The sequence below is a fragment of the Myiozetetes cayanensis genome, unplaced genomic scaffold (assembly GCF_022539395.1).
Source record: "Myiozetetes cayanensis isolate MyiCay16 unplaced genomic scaffold, myiCay2020 scf9, whole genome shotgun sequence".
Classification (NCBI taxonomy): Eukaryota; Metazoa; Chordata; class Aves; order Passeriformes; family Tyrannidae; genus Myiozetetes; species Myiozetetes cayanensis.
This window is the reverse complement of record NW_026088185.1, coordinates 857,336-876,403: the sequence shown is the minus strand read 5'-3', so window position 1 is coordinate 876,403 and position 19,068 is coordinate 857,336. Positions and strand designations below refer to the sequence as shown.

The window sequence follows — 19,068 nt, the reverse complement described above, 5'->3', positions numbered from 1 at the left end:
AACACTCTGCTCAAAGCCAGCTGAGGCCAAGTTACTCCATGCCATGTCCAGCTGAGTTTAAATTCCTCTGGGATGGAGATTTCACAACCAAGGCATCTCGGTTTCCACTCTTTTCCAAGCTGGAAAACTCCAGGTTACCAGTAGTATCTCAGTGATGCTCCCCTCAATATCCATACTACATCTATCTCGCCTTTAAGGGACAGGGGGAATTTCCCAGCAAATAATTGCTTTCCAAAGCCTGGAAAATGGTTCCACTGATACCCACTGTGGCTTTAACAAAGACAAACCCATGAGTTTCTCAAAACCTCCATTAGACTTTATTTAAAAGTTCTTTGTATAGACTTCCTGACACAGAACCCACAATAAAAATAAAATCCCTCTCCCACCCACCGCTCCCCCCTCCCCAGATTGCTTTGCTTCGTATTTTATAAAACATACAACATCAGAAGAATGCCAGAAGAGGCATCCTACACCACAATTTAAAAATTTGTTAAACTGAGGCCTTGGTCCCAGCAGTGCATTTGCATTCGGAAACTTGGCTTCCTTTTCCTTGCTAGTTCGGTTGGCCACGTGTGTAACAAATGCATAAAAAAAGAGATCTAGTCTGAGATCTAATCCAGCAAAAGGAGAAAGACAATAAAAGAGGAAAGAGTGAAAATGGAACCACTTGTTTATCTGAATCAGCCACTCTCTTACACAAAGGCTTCCCCTGTAAAGGCACGCTCAGCTAGGAGAAGGTTCAAAGCAAGCAGGTAGCAAGTTGCAGTGAAATTATTATGATCCTTTTTTTTTTTCTTTTTTTTAAACTAATTTTTATGGTGCCTTAGACAGGCAAACTGCCGGAATCAGGATAAAAAGGGGGTAATTTAGAGACACGTTGAGAGACAACAGCAATCTGCAGTTTGGTAAATACTCGGCAGTTTTGAAGCTATACAATATAACCCTGGCATGTGCAGCACTCAGTCCACAAACAGTTTAGCACCATATTGATAGGTCATGCAGCAGAACCCTTCCTGAATCAGGGTCTGCCTGGAAGTTAAAAGCATGAAACGTTACAGTGCAAGGTCGTCTATACCCTCAGCTTCTATAGGGGCAAGGTGGCAGCGCTGACGCTCCTGGCTGGCCCAGAGGTATGTGTTGGTTCTATGTTCCTATTGTCGTCACCACGCCAGGGTTGATGTTCCCTGCAAGGGGTTTGATGGAGAAAGAGGAAATAAACAAGGTTATTCCACGCAGGACAGCGGGGGGAAGGTAAATGAATTAATTGCCAGGGCTTGCCGAGGAGCCCAGCACGGCGACACGAGGGACTGGGAATGCCAGGGATCAGGCTGGCCCCTCCTTACCAGGGATGCAAAGCTTTTCACATTCTTTCTGCGTGTTAAATCTGTTCTCGTTGCCGCCGCAGCCGCCGTACCAGAACCGGGCGCAGCTCCTGGTCTTAGGGTCGTAGTGCCACTTCAGCACAAAGGTCCTGCAGGTCCCCTCGTCCTTCTGCAGCTGGCAGATGTCCATGGCTGCAGAGAAAAGCAGCAGCAAGAATGGTCAGCGACAGCACAGCCCCTCCTGACCATGTTTGCACGGCACAGAAATGCCTGTGAGCAGGGCTTGGCATGCAAGCTCAGACAGGGCAACCAGGGCGTTGACTCTGCAAGTCTGCTGTGACTAAATCCCATCTCTTTCCTTGCAAAGAGAGGGTCTTTCCCTGGAAGTCACCAGCCCTGGCCCAAAGCCCTGGTCCATGTTGCTGCCATGAGTGATGATGAGATGCAGGAAGGGCACTGCACAGCAGCAGTTGCCTGCAAATCCCCTGGATCTGCGGGAAGTGATTGGCAGGTCTCAGATCTGGGAGAGGACTGGCTGGGCTGCAAGGGAAAATGTACTGGCACCACCATTTTCCTGTTAAAATGCCTGCCTTCCTCTGAAAAGAGAAATCTTCCGTGTGAAGGTGCTCCTGGATCTACCACACCCTGCCCACATTATCCTGCATCCCTTGCTGGGTGAGCAGGGAACAAAACAACACAGCACTTGGATGTGTTAAAATGAAACCTCCAAATAACTTATTTTAAAATGAAATGTGATATTAGCCATTAATTTACCATGTCACAAGCCTCCCTGGCACCCAGGGGTGCAGAAGGAGCTCATGCCACCCCCCTCATCCTGGATGAGGGGGAATCACAACACACAGAGTGTGAGTTCCTCTTGCTAGAGGGGTGTTTGCAACCAGGACCCTTTTTTAAGAAAAAAAAAAAAAAAAAAAAGCCTTTACCTTCTTTCCTTTTTTTTCCCCCCCCAAAAGCAGAGTTAACTCAACCTGTCCCAAGCAATAAGGAAAAGCATTTTGTGAGGGGTTGGAAGTTCTTACCTGGTTTCTGCTACACAAAAAAATATACAGGAAAGACTACATAGCTAGAGGGTGAATATAAACACAGATGCATTTGCCAGCAAGCTTCTTTAGTGCCTGCTGAAAGCAAAGGTGTATCAAACCCCTCTAACCTATTTTAATAGGAAGAAGGGCACAGAGGATTATCCCTGAAATCCCAACTGGAAAGTAGGTCTGGCAGTGGACCCAAAAGATGGGGAGAGCCATGGCAAGCCAGGGTTTTAATTCACCCCATGGAGTAAATGAGCCTGGGCTCCTCAGTGGCACATATAGTTACTTTTGTCATGGTAAAAAATTAAAATTATTATTATTATTATTATTAATAATAAATTAATCATAGATTCATTCAGGTTGGAAAAGCCCTTGAGTCCAACCATTCCCCAGCACTGCAAAGCCCACCACTACAACACCAAGCACCACATCTACACATGAAATATATATGTATATGAAGTCAATAAATAAAGGTTATCACAGCTTTTAAAAGGCTTCACATGGAAGGTGTGTCTGAGGCACGTTTTTGTACCCCAAGAACCCTACGGTCTGGGAGAGAGCTCATTTCTCAGTGTTGCACCTGAACTGAGAGCCCAACCCAATGCCCAGCACCTTAAAGCTGAGCTGCACGTGAACCCTGTGTCTCTTTTTCCACGGGGGATTCAAGCTCTGGTTTTCCAGAAGAAGGAGAGAGGACGAGGTGGTGAGCGGAAGGCGGCGGGCAGAGACTCGAGCGTCCCTGCAGGGCCCCTCAGCTGCTTTTCTTGACTGTCTGCCTGGGGCAGAACGGTGCCAAGCTGATGAAGTACAATTTTAGCCTCAACAACAGTTGCTGGAAACACCATCAAGGCATGTGAGGATGATCAGAAGGGGCTGGCCCATGGGTTGGGGCTGGTGAAAACAGGGTCCTCTGCAGAAAACCACAGCGGGGGGGTTCCCTGCTCTGTGAGGGTGCAGTCCTGCTCTAGGCTGAAGACATGTAAACTGCTTCCTCTGGCTCAAAACTCCTCAAACTGCAACCAAGGCATTCATGATCCCCATCTGAACCCCCAAAGCACCTTCAAACCTCCTTTTTCCAGCCCAGACATCTCCGTGGCTGGTGGGGGCCTCCTCTTTACTTGCCTGCACCTTTCTTTAGGGGCATCCACAGCTGGACTAAGGCTGTCAGTGGCAAAAATTCCCAAGCCTAATATTCCCAAGCTCCTTTTAAGGAGACTAAAATAAACCTAAGAAAATCAATAAGGTGGGAGGGGTCCCTAATTTGCCATGACCCCTCAAGGACTAAAGCCCTGCCAATTAGGTACCAGAGCTGTCTTCACTCCTTGCTTTTCCTCCCACCTCTGCAGAGGGCCCTGAAACACCACTGGGAGGGGGAGGCTGCTATGATAAGGAGGCTTTGCTGGGATCAGATTCCCATCCCAACCTTGCTCAGCCACCACAGTGGTGATTGGAAGTCTCTGCTCCCTTCCCAGGTCTTGAAGAGGTTTGCAAACACAACCCCTTAACCTTAGAAGCTCCTTGAGGAGAGGAGGTCACTGCCATTTTCCCACGTGCTCCTCCCTCAGTCTTGATTTTTATCTTTTGGTGCAAAATGAAAACATCTGCCTGCAAGGCCTGAGTCTCTTGGAGTCCTTTCCCATCAAGTGTTCTGGTTACTGGCGGTGAAATGTTTGGAATTCTCTGCATCTCAGCAGAGTGGGGGCACTGGTTGGTCATGCAACGAAAGCAGGGACTGGTTTGGGCCCGCTCCACGCTCCAGGTCACCAACCCCACGTTTCCCACGAAATCCACTGGGTGGCTTTGCTGTGATTTGCAGTCAGGCTGTGCAAACAAAGCCTGTCCTGCTGTGACAACACCCGTGCAAAGGTGACCTGCTCATGCAAAGAGGGTGGCCTTGTCAGGGAGCAAGTGAAAACTAAGTCTGCACTACTCAGTGGTAGCCCAGGCAGGCTTGGACACATGCTGGGAAAGGGTCAAGGTGAGAGAATGGATTGGCTTGGTTTGTGATTATTAATGGGTTTTTTGGGTCTTACCTGATGGTAATCTCTTCTCAAGGAGTGGCTGCTGCATGGCTTTCTCAGCTGCTGCTGGAGGAAAAAGAGCATGGGTTTGGATTTTAAACCGTGTCTTCTCTCCCATCCAAACATCATTTGACAGCAGGGTAAAACACAGAAGGATTCATCCCCACGTGGTACTTACATGGCTTTAAGCATTTGCTAATGCACTCTGCTTCGGCCTCAAATCTATTGGCATTACCTCCACAGCCACCATACCAACCCTGGCTGCAGAACTTGTGTTTGTAGTCAAAGAACCACACAATCTGATAGTCCTTGCACTGCATGCCCATGTCAAAGTCCAGCAAGCAAGGGTCTGGCCAATCTGCATGTCAAAAGGTGCAAAGGTTAAGTGACTCTGAAAGGGTTAAAAAAGCTGAAAAAGCAAAGAGAGATTGAAAAAAAAAAAAAAAAAAAAAAGGAAAACAAAGCCCAGTACAGGACTGGTGGCATTTCCTTCTCCTGTGATCTCCCTTGCTGGATGCAAACCTTCCCCAGCCTCCAGCTTACCTCTCCTTGCTCTTGATGTTGTCATGCATCCAAACTCCAAATTGGAGCAGCATGGTGGGAGCCCCTGACTCCCTGCTGGTGCACTCGGGATTTAGCCCTCACACAACTCCCCCCACCATCTACTTTCAAAGCTTTTTGTCTTGGCTGCAGCTTTGAATCTTTAGGAGTGTTTATCTCCAAAAGCAAGCTGCACCTGGGGGGACTTGAAGGCTTGGTGCAGATTTAAACATGTCTGCTTTCCTGGCCCCAAAACAGATAATTTAGGTCCACACCACAGAATTTTAATCAGCAATGCTAGTCCACCCATGCTATTTTACCTATAGAAGGAGGGCAGAATTTGGGGCTTCCTCCAAGGTCTGTGAGAAGATTTGCACGTGGGTCTCTCCTGCTGCACAGACACTCAGATAAACCCTTCCCCAACTCCCTGCCCTCTTTAAGGTCTTCAGCCTGGTGAAAACCTTCATATTAGCATCCCTGGGGAATATTCCCCCCAGTCTCCCAAACTGCCATAAATCCTCAGGCAGGGGCGTTTGCTGCAAGTGGGTCCTCAAGAGGAGCTGAGAATGAGAGGTTTGTGTGGGAGCACAGGGCGAGCACATCCATCTTGCTTCGAGCAGGAGAAGCCTGCAAACCTTGTTTCCAAAGGGCTGGCACACAACAGGCTAAATGAAGCCACGAGGGTGGGGACAAGGCTTCTGAGGGGATGTCAGTGCCAGGGAGAGGGAACAAATGGGAAGGGTGGGATGATGGGCCATGCAGGAAAGCAGAAAATGAGATGGTCCCTGCCTGGCACAAGCCCCTCCAGTGGTGCCACCAGCCAGGCACGAGGTCCATGTTCATCCCACTCAGCACAAGCAGCAGCCAGAGCTCAACAGCAGCTTCCCAACTTTTGGCTGAGCACACTGAGCAGCAGCATCTCCTCGGGAAGAAAATGAGCCACAGCGCAAGCAAAGTGCTTAAAGAAAAACATGGGAGTGATGATTCAGGGATGGGTTCTGGACAACAGTTCCATGGTTGGATGTGCTGCTTGATGAAGGCTGAGAGCCCTTCCAGGTCCTTGGAGGAAGAGCTGCAGCCTGGCATTGAGGGTACAGCTGAGTGTAATGGTGCTGATATAATGAGCTTGATGTCAACTGAAGCGATGAAATGACGCATTAACAGCTACAGTGATCATGGGTTATTGACACAGGTTAATGGGATCAACCACAGAGCAGGAGCTGACAGCTCACTCATTTAGCAGTTTACTACATAAACCACCCGTGGCAGAGGAGCAGGGGATGGGCAGATGGGTGAAACTGGAGGGAGGGTACCAATTAGTCTGATTTCTGCAAATCTGACTTCTGGCAATCCCTGGCTGCTGGGCGTAGAATCACAGAACACTTTGGGTTGAATGAGATCTTAAAGTCATCCAGTTATCCCCCCGCTGCCATGGGCAGGGACACTTTCCACCACTGACCAGGCTGCTCCAAGCCCTGTCCAGTCTGGCCAAGCCCTTGTTGGGAGCTGTGTGTTAAAACAAGAGGCCAAGACCTGTTTTTTGCCCCAGATGGGGAGGGAGGGAACGAGCAAGCATCAGGTGATGTTCTGTACCCACACCTACATCTACAGATGCTGCCTACATGGGACACAATTTGTCCCTGAAGTGTGGCCAGCACTTGGGTCGTGGCTCATCTCCCATCCTTTTACAGGAGCAGGACCTGGTTTGAGCTCCCCATGAACACCACAGCAACTTCAGGGCGTTCTGGATCCCTCATGGGGCAGAGACCCCAACAGAGGGCTCAGACCCACATGGCCAAGGATGTCACCTCGGTCATGACCTGTCGGCTCTGCAAAGCAAAGGACTCACAGATCCTCCCGTCCCGAGGGGACTCCAGGAAAGGACGGATTTAGGAGCAGGTAAGGAGAAGGCTGGCTCCCAGTGGGGTCCTGCCAGAGCCCCCCAGCCCAGCACTCCCACCACACTCACCGCTCTCAGGCCCTTCCAGGGGCTCGGTGTTGAGCATCATGTTGGCCAGGGACACCTTGGTCTGCACCGAGGCCTCTGTGGAGAAGGAGCAGGGGGTCAGCCCAGGGGAAGGGCATCTGCAGCATCTGCAGCATCTGCAGCAGCGCCCTCAGCTCAGCCACAAACAAACTGCCTGGCCCCAGCTCCGGAGCAGGGGATGCACACGGGCTGCAGGAGTCAGGCCTGGATCTGTTTACCCTACACATCCATCTCAGAAATGTTTACTGGAGGCAGCTGAGGGGATGAGTCACTCACAGCCACCCAGCTGTGCCTGGAGGGCTTCCCTTCCCTCCCGGCCAGCGGCTCTGCTGCACAACCCAGCTCCCATCCTCAGGGGTGCTCGCAAGGCAGCACCCTCAGGGCCCCACCTGACTGCTGGGGAGGGTCACCCCACAGCACTGGCTGGGTGGGGGCTCAGGAGCTGGATGTGCCCACTCTGTAGCCAGTTTAACTTTGCTCTTCTGGCCTTAGAGGCACCGCAATAAAAACGGCATCCTCCAGGGGACCACATCCATGAGGGGCCCTCTCTTGTTCCCTCGAGGACTGTTTGTACGTTCCCTGGCTCCCTTGGGCCACACTCCCTAGGCAGCAGGAGCTCCAACTCCGCACACTGCAAATGTTACTTCTCCACACTGACGTCGTTTCTCCACGTTTTTGTGGGAATGTTTATTGCTGGTGAAGGTAAGGGACTGGTCCAAACCCACTGAAGCCAAAGGAAAGGGCTCTCCGTGGGCACTGAAATGGGATCTGAAGTGCCAGAAGAAGCCAGACACACAGCAGTGGCAGGACCAGCACAAACTCCACACCACCAAGCCAAGTCACCTCTGTGCCAAACTGTACTAAAATAAACTGACTGTGTCTTGGGCATGCCAGAGGGTTCAGGTTGGTGAGGTTCACATGGGACCTGTACACATGGAGCTCAGATCCCCAGATCCCCAGGGGCTAAACCCCCCATTTAATCTCTCTCTTGTGGGTTTTATTTTTGGATAGTATGGGAAGCAGAGAGGAGGATATGGAAACGGTGATTGGAGAAGCAGTTTTTCTTGCTTATTTTGCAATCAGGCTGGGCTGAATTTACCAGTTTGACTCTTACTATTAATTGCAGCAGTGCTGGCTGGACCCCCACCCAGACCTTTTGCACCATTGTACAAACCCTCCAGCACGTACAATAAGACAAACCCCATTCTGGGACTGGCTTTAATTATCCCACAGTCTGTGTCAACTCAACCACACTGCAGTTTAACTTGCATTTTCAAAAAGAAACACATTAGCCCCGTGCCATAACCTGCTGCTGGCCTGGAGGATTGCAGACATGCAGCGACACAGCTGAGCGCTGCCAGGGCTGGGGCTGTTGCTACCAACTGATTCCCTGTCCCTTAACTTACTTTTCCCCCCATTTTCTGTGTCCACCTAATGAAATAAACCCAAAAAAAAGATGTGTTTTTCCGAGGTACTCACTCGTGGTGAACGTCCCCGTGTAGGTTACTCTGGGCTGGGATTTCTGGTAGCCGGTGACGACCACGACGTATTTTTGCCCGCTCCTGAGCCCTCGGAGCACGTGCTCAGTGCCAGTGAGGTTCTGCCTCTGCACCAGGGAGTGGTCGTGTGCCGAGGTGACGGTGATGTCGAAGGCCTGGTGCGGCTCAGGGCTGGCCCAGCGCAGCCTGGCGCTGCTCTCCGTCACATCCGTGATCTGGATGTCCTGGGCCTTCGCTGCAAGGCAGAATCAGGAGAAAGGTCTCAGGGAAAAAAAGTGCCTCAGTGCTGCAGGATCTTCACCCTAGGCCACTGACAGCCAAGGCATGTGAAAACAAGGCTGGGACTTTGCTATCTCTGATGCTCAACGCAGCACACTGCAGGGGGGCTTTGCTTTCCATAGCCTAGATGATTTATTTATTTCTAATCATCTGTTGCAATCTAGCAAATCAAAGATTTTTTTTTTTCCCCCTTTTTTCAAGATTTACACTGCCTGAAATTCCCAGCACTTTCCCAACAACTCTAAACATGTCCAGTCAGATCCTTCTCTAGGGTGCAATGGCTTCACAGCTGCTTTCTTCCCTATATTGCTTTTTATTCATTATTTATGCAGGGACATGTCTTCAGTGACCGGGTAAGCATCCCTGTGCTTTGGCACATCTTATTACTTGCTCAGCTACTGCAGATCTGCCTGTACCCCCTTGCAAAAACACATGGGAAGTCTCTGTTACATGAACTGTGCTCACATGAGAGTGTTTTAGAGTTCCCAAATAGGTCTCCACGCTGATTCAGTGATGAAATAACTATTCACAATAGCTGAGAGGGAGTTCAAACAATGCCACTGTATGAATCATCATCAACAGCAAAGCCTGGCCAAGGGGTAATGCTGCGAGGAAATCATAGAAAGCAAAAGGGCCACACTAGAAGGAGAAGCTCCCTGTTGCTGGATGGACTGTCCCACGTTTAGCTGTTCTGCTCATGTTTCGCCTGGGGGCAGCCTCTCCCCCTCCCACTTTTGCACAAAATTCTGCACACAGGTTTGACAAGTCAGCCGCCAGCGCAGGTCTCCAGGTTTGCACCTAAAAGCTCGTTTCTGCAAGCACAAAATCTGGCCTCTTTGCTGGCATCTCCCACAGGTGTGACCCCCCCAGGGAGGAAGGACAGCCACAGCCCAGCGTGGCACAGAGGAGGGGTGGCAGTGCTGGGGTGGGGAGAGCCGTGCACAAACCTCCTTGCCTCCTCCTACCACCGGCCGTGGCGTTGGCGTTGGCGCGGGCGGCGGCTTTGGCATGGGTGGTGGTGGTGCTGGCAGCGGTGGAGCTGGCTGGCAGGGCAGCACTGGCCGTGCTCTGCTCGCTGGCTCTGCTCTGGGCCGTGGTGCTGGCAGTGGTGGTCCTGGCATGGGTGCTGGCTGCAGGCTTGATGGTCGCGCTGAGCGTGGTGCTGAGGGTGCGGCTCAGGGTCGCGTTGGGTGCCGCGTACCTGCCGGAGCGAGAGCGGCTGAGATGGCTCTCCTTTTTGTGAGCAGAGAGACAGGACAGAGAGAAACACTGGCAAGAACCCACCCAAGGTCAGTAGTCTTTGCCAGCTTCTGGTTTGCCCACAAGCAAGTGCTGAAAAGAGCTGCAGAGCACCGCTCGTCACTCAGGGCACAAGTCTATCTGTACACCAACAATAATACACATGTGAGAGGGTTCCAAGTGTTTCAAGGTCAGCTTGGACAGGGCTTGGAGCAATCTGGTCTAGTGGAAGGTGTCCCTGCCCAGGGCAGGGGGTTGGAACTTGATGAGCTTTCAGGTTCCTTCCAACCCAAACTGTTCTATGATTCAGCAGACAGATCTGTAACGTGCCTAATTTCAAGGGGCTCAAAAACCTTCCAAAGCCAGCACAGCTCTGTGCCAGCAGGGAATCTTGGTGACACAAGCCTTCACTTCTCTTCAGAAAGTACTAGGATGCATTCTGTAATGGATTCTGTCTATCAGATAATCCAGGGCAGCCCAGCCTCTGAAAATAGTGTGTTGAGTAGAAATCCCCAAATTAATTGTGATTTCTGGAATTCCTGACCTGCACAGTCAAAAGAGCATATACATCCTTCATATTTTTATACATGTACATACCTGAAATTTAACCAAACCTGAAAATTATATGTGTACTTGTCTACACCTCTCTATAAGATATCTCTGTTGCTCTTTTGACACAGCACTGAGGGAGCTATCAAAATTAATTAAAATATTATTAAAATTATATTAATTAAAAGATAATCCTGATCGTTGGTATTGGAGTTACTTTTTCTCTCTCTTTCCAAACAGGAACTGGGAAGGGAAGGCTCCTCTCCAAGAGAGAGAGAGACACAAAGCAACACTTCCTGTCTGGCAGACAAACCAGTACTTACACTGCTTTCTGCCCAGTGTGGACAGGATGCTGGCTCCTGGCTTGCTGGTCATTCTGGAACCACTCACACTGCTTCCTTATCTCTGGAGACAGGTAGAAAGCAAAGTCACCTGGAGACAGAGAGAGAGAGACATTAAACACTGGTGTTGAGGATGGTGGTTACCCACCAGCAATACATTACATATGTTTTTATTCATTAAAAAAAAAAACCCAGCTTCTCTCTTCTTGCTTGCTATGGAATATCTTTCAATGTTTGGTGTGGCTGCTGCAGCACCCTGGGCTGGGAGATCTGTTGTTCCAGTTTACAAACATCAGAGCCATAGCTACAAGATACCAGAGGGCTGCGTGTCTCAGTCTGTCACGTGTAAACAGATTTCTTGTGACAGGGCACTTCCAACCACACAGGTGGATGTTTTTTCAAGAGTTAGAAGTTTCCAGGACTGCTGTAAGCAGTTAATGGAAAAAGCAAACTGAGAAAACCTAAACATTTATTTCCAGATGTTTGCTTTCTATCTAGTGCAAGACATTCCTGAATCGGTGGTTTATCAGCCCACCAGTCTAATTTTCAGGAATTTTTGCTAAGACTAGCTTTCCTAGAGAAGGTCCATTCCTTGTCCTTGCTAGCTGGCTGTGTTTAGGATCCCTGGCTGCTGGAGATCCAGCCTGGGGTCTCCAGCTCAGCTAGATGCATATTTTCAAGGCACAGTCTGCACACCCCAAACACAGCAGCATTGTTTATCCCTGAGCAAAGAATCCTGCCCATCTGGTCCCTAAGCCTGCAGGCAGCAACTCCAGATCTCAGCCTGAGCCTCCCAAGTGCCTGCTAGACATGGTGTTTATGGTGAAATTGGAAAGAAGGATTTGCTGGGTGTTCAAGGAGCTCCAAGGAAGTGCTGGCAGGCTGCAAAGGGCCAAGAGCCTCAGCAGGACCAGACCCTATGGCACACACTGCAGATGTGAGTGGCAAGCCACGCAGGATGAGGTCAGATCCCCACAGGTGAGCCCATGGAGACCAGGTCAAAGCAGACAGAAGGACATACTCTACTTGATGAGCCCACAAGAGATGGGATGGGATGGGAGAGAGACTAATTTCAGTGGGCCCCACTGCCCAAAGAGGTGGTCCTGCTAGAGCCACCCCCCCACCAACAACAGGCAGGCAGACCAGACCTGTGAGATTAACCCCTCTGAGTCGCCCCTTCCACAACACTCTGGCTGCAGGATGTTGGACTTACTTCTGATAAAAGATGGCATCAGTCTGCCAAAGCGCAGTAAGGGCTCTTCGTGGAGCTCTCCTGGTTTATCGACCAACTTGAAGAACACATCAGTCGGCTCACTAGCGAGGCCGTAGATATTCTTGGCATTCACCTTCCTGCCGATGCCCAGGACAACGAAGAAGTACCCTTTGCACTTTGCACTGGTCACGACCCTCTGCAGGTACTCGAGTTCTTGTTTATCCACTTTGCCTGTCATCATCAGAACGATGACTCTCAGATCCCGAGGGTTTGGCGCGCTTTCGAAAACGTGAGCTATCGTGTGTTCAATCGCGCTCCCCAGAGCCCTCGTGCCCTGCAGCTGGGTCATCTGGTTGTGAAGGTAGTTCATGATCTTCTCTTTGGACCCGTAATCTGTTAGCGAGAACTCAGTTTTCACCGGTGGGAAGCTCGAGTTGGCCTCGTGTTCGTAAGGAGCTTGCTGGAGAACTGCCACCCTCGCGTGGTGCTGGGACACTTTTGGCTCCGAGCTGATCTCCAGGTTACTTACGAGGTGGGAAATGTACTTCTTCATCTCGCTGAACTGCAGAGGGGTGGTGGACTCCGAGCTGTCCATGATGAAGGCTATGTCAGTGTCAACATCTGTCGGGGCTGCCCTTCTGTCTCTGAATCCAAGTCTCTGGGTAACAGCACCGCAGATGGGATTGGGGTCACACACATCTAAGGAAGAAACATAGCAAGTTTCACCTGAAGGAACTAAAACTGACCCTCTTTTATCAGAGTAAAAATCTCTTGAACCATACTAAATACTATCAAGCCATGGACATTCACTGGTCCATTACTTGACACCAAATTCATTTCACGCTACATTTAGTTATGCACTTAGAATTTTTACATGCTCCTTCGACCAAGGGGATCTCTGTCATAAATGGCAGAAGGCCACCTTTGAGAGCATTTACCTACCAGTATTTGGGCTGTTAAAGTGGGAACCAGACTAAAAAGGAGCTTCTCTTTACAAAGTGGAGAACCCCCAGTGGGCCTCGCTCACAGTGCCAGTGTTTTTTGCTCAACCCAAGAACCCGAATCCCTTGCCCTCATCAGCACAAGGGCTGACTCCCAGCAGGGCTTCCCTTCTGCACCACTTACAGCTCACTGCTGTGTGACCAGAAGGATTTAGCACTGTCTAGAGCAGAAACTGGATGCCTTACCCAGACAAATGTGACAAGTCAGGAGCCTTAGGATAGTTTCATTCAGCTGACTGCCGCTGGTTGGAAGAACAATGGCGTGGCCAACCGCTGTGTTGTTGATCTGGTTAGACAGAAACAGAGAAACACAGTGTTAGCAATGCTGCCTTCTCCTGTTTCCAGCTCAGAGTAAGGGAAGGCAGTGCACAACTCTGAGAGATTCTCTGCTCAGCACAGTGGCCTTGGTGGATCCCATTTGGAGGAGCCTCAGGGCCCTGATGTGTTAGTGGGACTGGTTTAGAGTCATAAACTCCAAGAAAAGGATCAAGTGCTTGAAACAGTGCTCACTGTGGGGCTTTTTTCTGGCTTTAAATCTCTGCACATCCACTCTCCCTCTGCCAACAATGCTAACGTACTTCCAACCTTCCCACCCTTTGCCTTTTCTGCCAGACCTTTCTCACTACGGAGACTCCTTCCTCCTGTTTTACAGCACACCTGGCACCCTGGAGCCATGGCCTGGAGCACAAATGACTCATGATAACCCCAGTAGTGTCTCACAGCACGTGCTGTGGTGACTGTGGAGTTAGGATTTCTCTCCCAGGAGACACACTGGATGAGTTTGGCCAGCAGAGCTTTCTCAGCGCCGAGCACTCGAGAGGCCCATGGGAGCCAACCCCTCGCTGCCTGTAGGACCCAATGCCATCAGTCCCCCTGCAAGCCAGACTGAGGTCACCAGCAGAGAAGGAAACAAAGAGTGAATGACCCCAAACCTCCAGAGCTCTGCTGAGAACCGCGTCCTGCCTGCTGGTGAGGAACACAGGCACGACCCCGGCGTCGTAGAGCTTCAGCACGGCGTCGTTGAGCTGCGGGGAGGCTCTGGTGTCCCCGTTGCTGAAAAACACAGCCACCTTCCGCATGAGGAAGCCACTCCGGGCGCGCTTGAAGGTGTTCCTGGCCACGAAGGACATGGCAGTCTCCAGGCTGCGCGGCTTTGTGGTCAGGGTCGCCTGGAAGTTTTGGATCTGCTGGAGGAGGCTGGATTTCTTCCTGGCGTCGGCGAAGCGGATCTCTGTGGTGACCTCGCTGTTGTAGGTGACCAAAGCCACCCGGGCACCCCGAGGGCAGTTGCTCTCAGCGATGGTCAAGTTGTTGACGACTCTGAGCACGGTTTGCTTCATCCTGTTAAAAACTTCCCTGCCCACGCCCGAGGAGGTGTCGATAGCGAAGGCCAGCTCGGTCGGGAACACAGGGCACTCCTTGGGACCTGCCGGGGATGTGCAGTGGGAACAAATCAAGCTCCAAACACCTGCCAGAGCTGCAGGGACCGCGTCCTCAGCAGGGCTAAATCACCCACACCATGCACACGGGGAGGGTAACAATTCTGGCACCCTGGGGTTTAAAGGGCCAAACGTGACTTACCATAGCAGCAAGCTGTGGAGAGAAAAAGCAGCATGGTCAGTGCCAGTCACGTAACATGGTGGGCAAAGAAGGGCAGAGAAAGGGACTCAGCAGAGCACTGATGTACTCACGGCATTTGTCCTTGATGTTCCGCACAAGGGCACATTGCTTCAGGAAAAAGAGGGGAAAAAGGAGATATGTCACACAGCCAGCCAGAGGGGATTTCAGAACAAGAGAGAAATTGTGCCACACTTACATCTCTGGATTCTCCTCTGTCGCCCTTAAGTCCCTGTTTAAAAGAAATAAATAAATGAATAAATAAACTGGGAGCAATGTGTATTTTCAGGGTACCACATGAACGCTGTCAGAATAATTACTCAACCACACGTTATGCAGAAGCCAAGGGAAAACCTGTCTGTTTTCATCTGTGTTTCGAGCACAGGGGGAAGTGCTTTCCCATGTGGGGACTAAACACAGCTGAGACCAAACCCAAAATGGGGGTTTGAACTAGATGATCTTTAAGGTCCTTCACAACCCAGACCATTTGATGACTCTTTGCTTCTATAATTAATGATGCTCTAAGTTCAAGTCACCTTGGACTCTTTAGGATGCTCTGTGCTAGCCAGGTTCAGTCATGGACCATATCCTGTGGGGGGTGATAAATGATAAGGAGATGAGAATCTCCCAGAAGGAATTTTAAGGGGCATATTGCCATGGGGAAATCCTAGTGCCTGGTAAGAGTGTGTCTCTTGAATTTTTCCTTCAGTTTGAGGATGGGTAAATATTTATCAGTGATAAACAGCCAGTTAGAAATTTAGAGACATATCCAAGACAAATAAAGAGGGATTTGCCCAACTTGAAATCAGCAGGAGGTGGTGATGGGCTTATTTTTCAATCCCTGACACCAGCAGGGACCACCACATTCCTCAGTCAGGATTCTCTCTGGGGGTGAAGCCAGAGGCTCCATCAGCAATGCTGATGTCAGCTGAATGAACACTTACCGATGGTCCAGGATATCCAATCTCTCCTTTCTGACCAGGTGCCCCAGGTTCTCCTGCATCTCCCTAGAGACAAAGAGCAGAGAAGTTCTACCTGTGAACATCTTCAGGAGGAATGCCAGGAGCACTTGGGGGAAAAGATGTGTACATCTTTTCAGGGCATTCACGCAGAAGGGGAAAGTTGTGCCACGATCCAACTTACTCTGCGGCCTCTGTTTCCTTTTGGGCCGGGGCCTCCGGCAACACCGCGGTCACCAGGCCCACCCTGGTTGGGGAAAAACACAAATTATAGCTCTTGATCTGCAGGATCATGGCTACACTCCGTGGAAAAGGAATGCACAGCCCATGGGCTGCACCCTACCTTGGGCCCAGGGTAGCCTACGAAGCCACGTTCTCCCTGAAACGACAGAAAGGTTTGTTTGAGTGTGTTTTAGAAAATGCCCTCCTCCATCTGCACTGGAGACCTTGGCAACTTCCCTGTCTTTGTTAAGGAGGTGGGCACACTGAGCATACACCTACCTTTCTGCCTTTAGGACCTGGGCCACCAATTCCATCTCGTCCATCATCGCCCTAAAATCAGAAAGCCAAAGTTGTTAATATGAGTCATATTAAATAGCTGAAACCCCACATGTCCAGCAGCATCAACAGAAAGAACCCACTGAAGCTACAGGTCTTTGAGAAACTCTTAAAGGTTCCTAAGACTTCTTTAAGTGTCCCCAAAGGTGTGAGGGCGTGGTCACACTTACCATCTCCCCTCGTGGGCCCGGCTGTCCATTCGGCCCTTTGGGTCCAGGGTTCCCAGGCTCACCCTGCGAACAGGAGCATCTGTTAAAGCATGTGCTGGAACTCCAGGCAGCTCTGAGCCTTTCCCACCCCCCATCAGCACTGGTTTCTTTACCCAAACCAGTCTGCAGTGGTCCTTGTGGCAGAAAGGCACGGCTGGACCTACACAGCCAGCAATTCTGGAAAATTCTTGCTCTTTAGTGGGGCCTTTAGTGATTTCAGGAAAGATAAAAATCATATGGAGGGTCTGGAGAGATCCAGCACAACCACCTTCCCACGTGGGCATCCTCTGAGAATCTGCCCAGTTCCTTGATGACTTTTGCCCCTCTGTTCAATGAAACAGGAGCCTAATGAGACAACCAGAGCAATGACCTTGCTTCACTCCACACTGTACAAGCAAGAGGTCCATCTCATAGATTTTTTTAAGCTCATGCAAAATCCAGAAGCTTTTCAATGCTGTTTTGGTTGCTGATGCCAAGTGGTCATGAAAACATACCTTCTGTCCCAGGGGGCCGATCCTGCCACGCTCTCCTGGGGTTCCTGGGGGTCCACCACCAGCCTGGAATGGAAATGGGGAGAGGCATGCTGTCAAGAAAACTTGGGTACCAGAAACCAGGGGTTGGGGTGACCACAGAAAATCATGTACTGACTAGTAGGGTTGGTGCCTCTCAAAACACCTTGGGAAATTTAGAAGTCTAATTCATGAAGAGTTGGACACCCAGCTCAGATCAATAAAAATGTCAGCAGCAACCTCATATTGCCCTTAGAGACCCCCCAACTCTGGGAAAGCAGGAGGGGAAAAAATCATGCTGGGGATGGGGAAATGCAAGATTGTCTGGCTTTATGTCCATGCAGTAGAAGAGAGAAATAAATACATGGGGTCCCCAGCAAGCATTTGAGATGGTCATGCTCTGGCTTCAGAGGTTGAAAGGTCACAGAAAATGCCCTGCCAGTCACTCAGGGGTGCTCTTCAACCAAAATGGTAAACCATAACAGGTCAAACGCTGAAGTCCTGACCCCTCTGTGGTTGCTTTTAACTTTTTTTCTTCCATAACTCTTGATCAAGAAATCTTTAGCGTAAGTTGAGAAGAGAATCATGCTGGAAGAGTGTGTTATAAGAGAGTGGAACAGAGCTGGAGCCCTAGGGAATGGAAAGACACATTGGCTTAATCTTGTTAGTTCAACAGGGATATTGTTGGGTCAATGCCTGAGAAGCAGCAGAAGGTTTACCCTGGGTCCAGGAACACCCTGCTCTCCTCTTATGCCTGGTGTGCCAAGCTGGCCAGGCGGGCCCTGCATGGAGAGAAAAGAGAGACTGTCAACACACAGAGGCAGAAACACACCAAGTCCCCAAGGAAAGCAAACGCTGCAGCCCCTGAGAGGTGGTTCCTAAACTCATCACACTGCGGGTGGTGTGAGCACACCAGGCTTGATGTCCCAGGGCAGCACACCCAAAAACACCCAAATCCTGACAGTCCCCCTGCTGATGAGACCCTTTGGGTAAGGGGCTGTGAGGAAATGACACAGCAGCCCCAGGAGGCAGGACATTTGCCCTGCTGCAGGCTCACTGACCTGAGGCCCTCGCATGCCTTGTTCTCCAGCCGGCCCCGCCTGACCCGGAGCGCCCTTGGTGCCCTGCAAGTACACAACAGGTTGGCATGGCAGGAACATGGTCATCATCATGCCAAGGGAAAGGAGATCTCAGGGCATTTGCAACTGCACAAAGAGCAGGGAAAAACAGATTTTTTTTTTTCTCTGGGGGGGAGGAGGGTTGTTGTTTGGTTTTTTTCTTGGTTTGGCTCTTTTTTCAGGATATAGTTATAGCAGAGAATAAGCACAGCATGGGTGGGGTAATGTGACCCCTACAATCAATGGGCATCAACCCCCTTTATGTTTTGGCCCTGTCACACTGCTCCAGCAGCACGTGGAGACAAAACATCTGGCCAGGGAATGCTGCACAGGACAGGCAGCCCCAGAACGGCTGGTTCTGCACCCAGTCCAGCTCGAAGCATGCAGGGAGATGAGCCTGAGCAGGAGGAGCACGGAAATCTAGGGGAGAGAGCAGGTGAGAGGAACAGACCCATCTCCTGGCACATGTCTTTGGGTGCTGGGGCTGCCTGGCCCATGGTGTGGCAGGAGCTTGAAGTGCTGTCCCCATCACCACTTACCTTAACCCCTATCTGTCCCCTTCGTCCTGTCATACCCTGGAATGGAGAAACAACGAGGTTTGTTACTGGAATATGCAACCACACGATTCTCTATGGCTTTTATGTCCATATATCTACTGTTGCTCTGAGTCCAAAATTAAATTTGAATTGTTTAAACTACTGGGGACAGAGGGAGAGAGAAATCTTCATGGTCAGCTGTCTCTAATCAACCTCTGGCATGTTTTCTCCCCCCTCACGTCCCCCAACACTCCACCATGTAGGTGTGTTGCAGGACTGTGTCACCATCCCTGGGATGGGAGCAGGGAAGGCATCTGTAGATGTTCCAGCCACACCAGCTCCAGTTTGGCTTTCTACCTTTTCAAAACCAGCAGCCCAATGCAGATGCATATCACAGCATCATGGAATGGTTTGGGTTGGAAGGGACCTTCAGGACCCTAATTCCCACCCCCCCTGCCATGTTGCTCCAAGCCCTGTCCTTACATATAAATCAGGTGCAGCTCCACTGATCTCAGCACTGAG

The 19,068-nt window shown here is 50.4% G+C and overlaps 1 protein-coding gene across 5 annotated transcripts in view; it reads right to left on the bottom strand.

Annotated features, from left to right (window-relative positions):
- Positions 1–375: 375 nt before the first annotated feature.
- COL6A3 (collagen type VI alpha 3 chain) overlaps positions 376–19,068 on the bottom strand; it is a 56,227-nt gene continuing 37,534 nt past the window's right edge. For 3 of the 5 annotated variants that reach the window (XM_050339450.1, XM_050339449.1, XM_050339454.1), the window contains 23 exons: positions 18,550–18,585; positions 17,954–18,016; positions 17,612–17,674; positions 16,878–16,940; positions 16,345–16,407; positions 16,118–16,168; positions 15,960–15,995; positions 15,801–15,863; positions 15,602–15,664; positions 14,857–14,889; positions 14,732–14,768; positions 14,622–14,633; positions 13,973–14,466; positions 13,227–13,326; positions 12,040–12,738; positions 10,809–10,917; positions 9,645–9,898; positions 8,399–8,653; positions 6,902–6,976; positions 4,571–4,750; positions 4,405–4,458; positions 1,344–1,514; positions 376–1,184 (listed from right to left, as the gene is read on the bottom strand). In XM_050339450.1, coding sequence (XP_050195407.1) covers positions 1,144–1,184; positions 1,344–1,514; positions 4,405–4,458; positions 4,571–4,750; positions 6,902–6,976; positions 8,399–8,653; positions 9,645–9,898; positions 10,809–10,917; positions 12,040–12,738; positions 13,227–13,326; positions 13,973–14,466; positions 14,622–14,633; positions 14,732–14,768; positions 14,857–14,889; positions 15,602–15,664; positions 15,801–15,863; positions 15,960–15,995; positions 16,118–16,168; positions 16,345–16,407; positions 16,878–16,940; positions 17,612–17,674; positions 17,954–18,016; positions 18,550–18,585 — 3,015 coding nt within the window. In that variant the 3' untranslated portion in view covers positions 376–1,143. The remainder of the gene's footprint in view (positions 1,185–1,343; positions 1,515–4,404; positions 4,459–4,570; positions 4,751–6,901; positions 6,977–8,398; positions 8,654–9,644; positions 9,899–10,808; positions 10,918–12,039; positions 12,739–13,226; positions 13,327–13,972; positions 14,467–14,621; positions 14,634–14,731; positions 14,769–14,856; positions 14,890–15,601; positions 15,665–15,800; positions 15,864–15,959; positions 15,996–16,117; positions 16,169–16,344; positions 16,408–16,877; positions 16,941–17,611; positions 17,675–17,953; positions 18,017–18,549; positions 18,586–19,068) is intronic. The other 2 variants (XM_050339452.1, XM_050339453.1) reach the window with 2 other exon arrangements.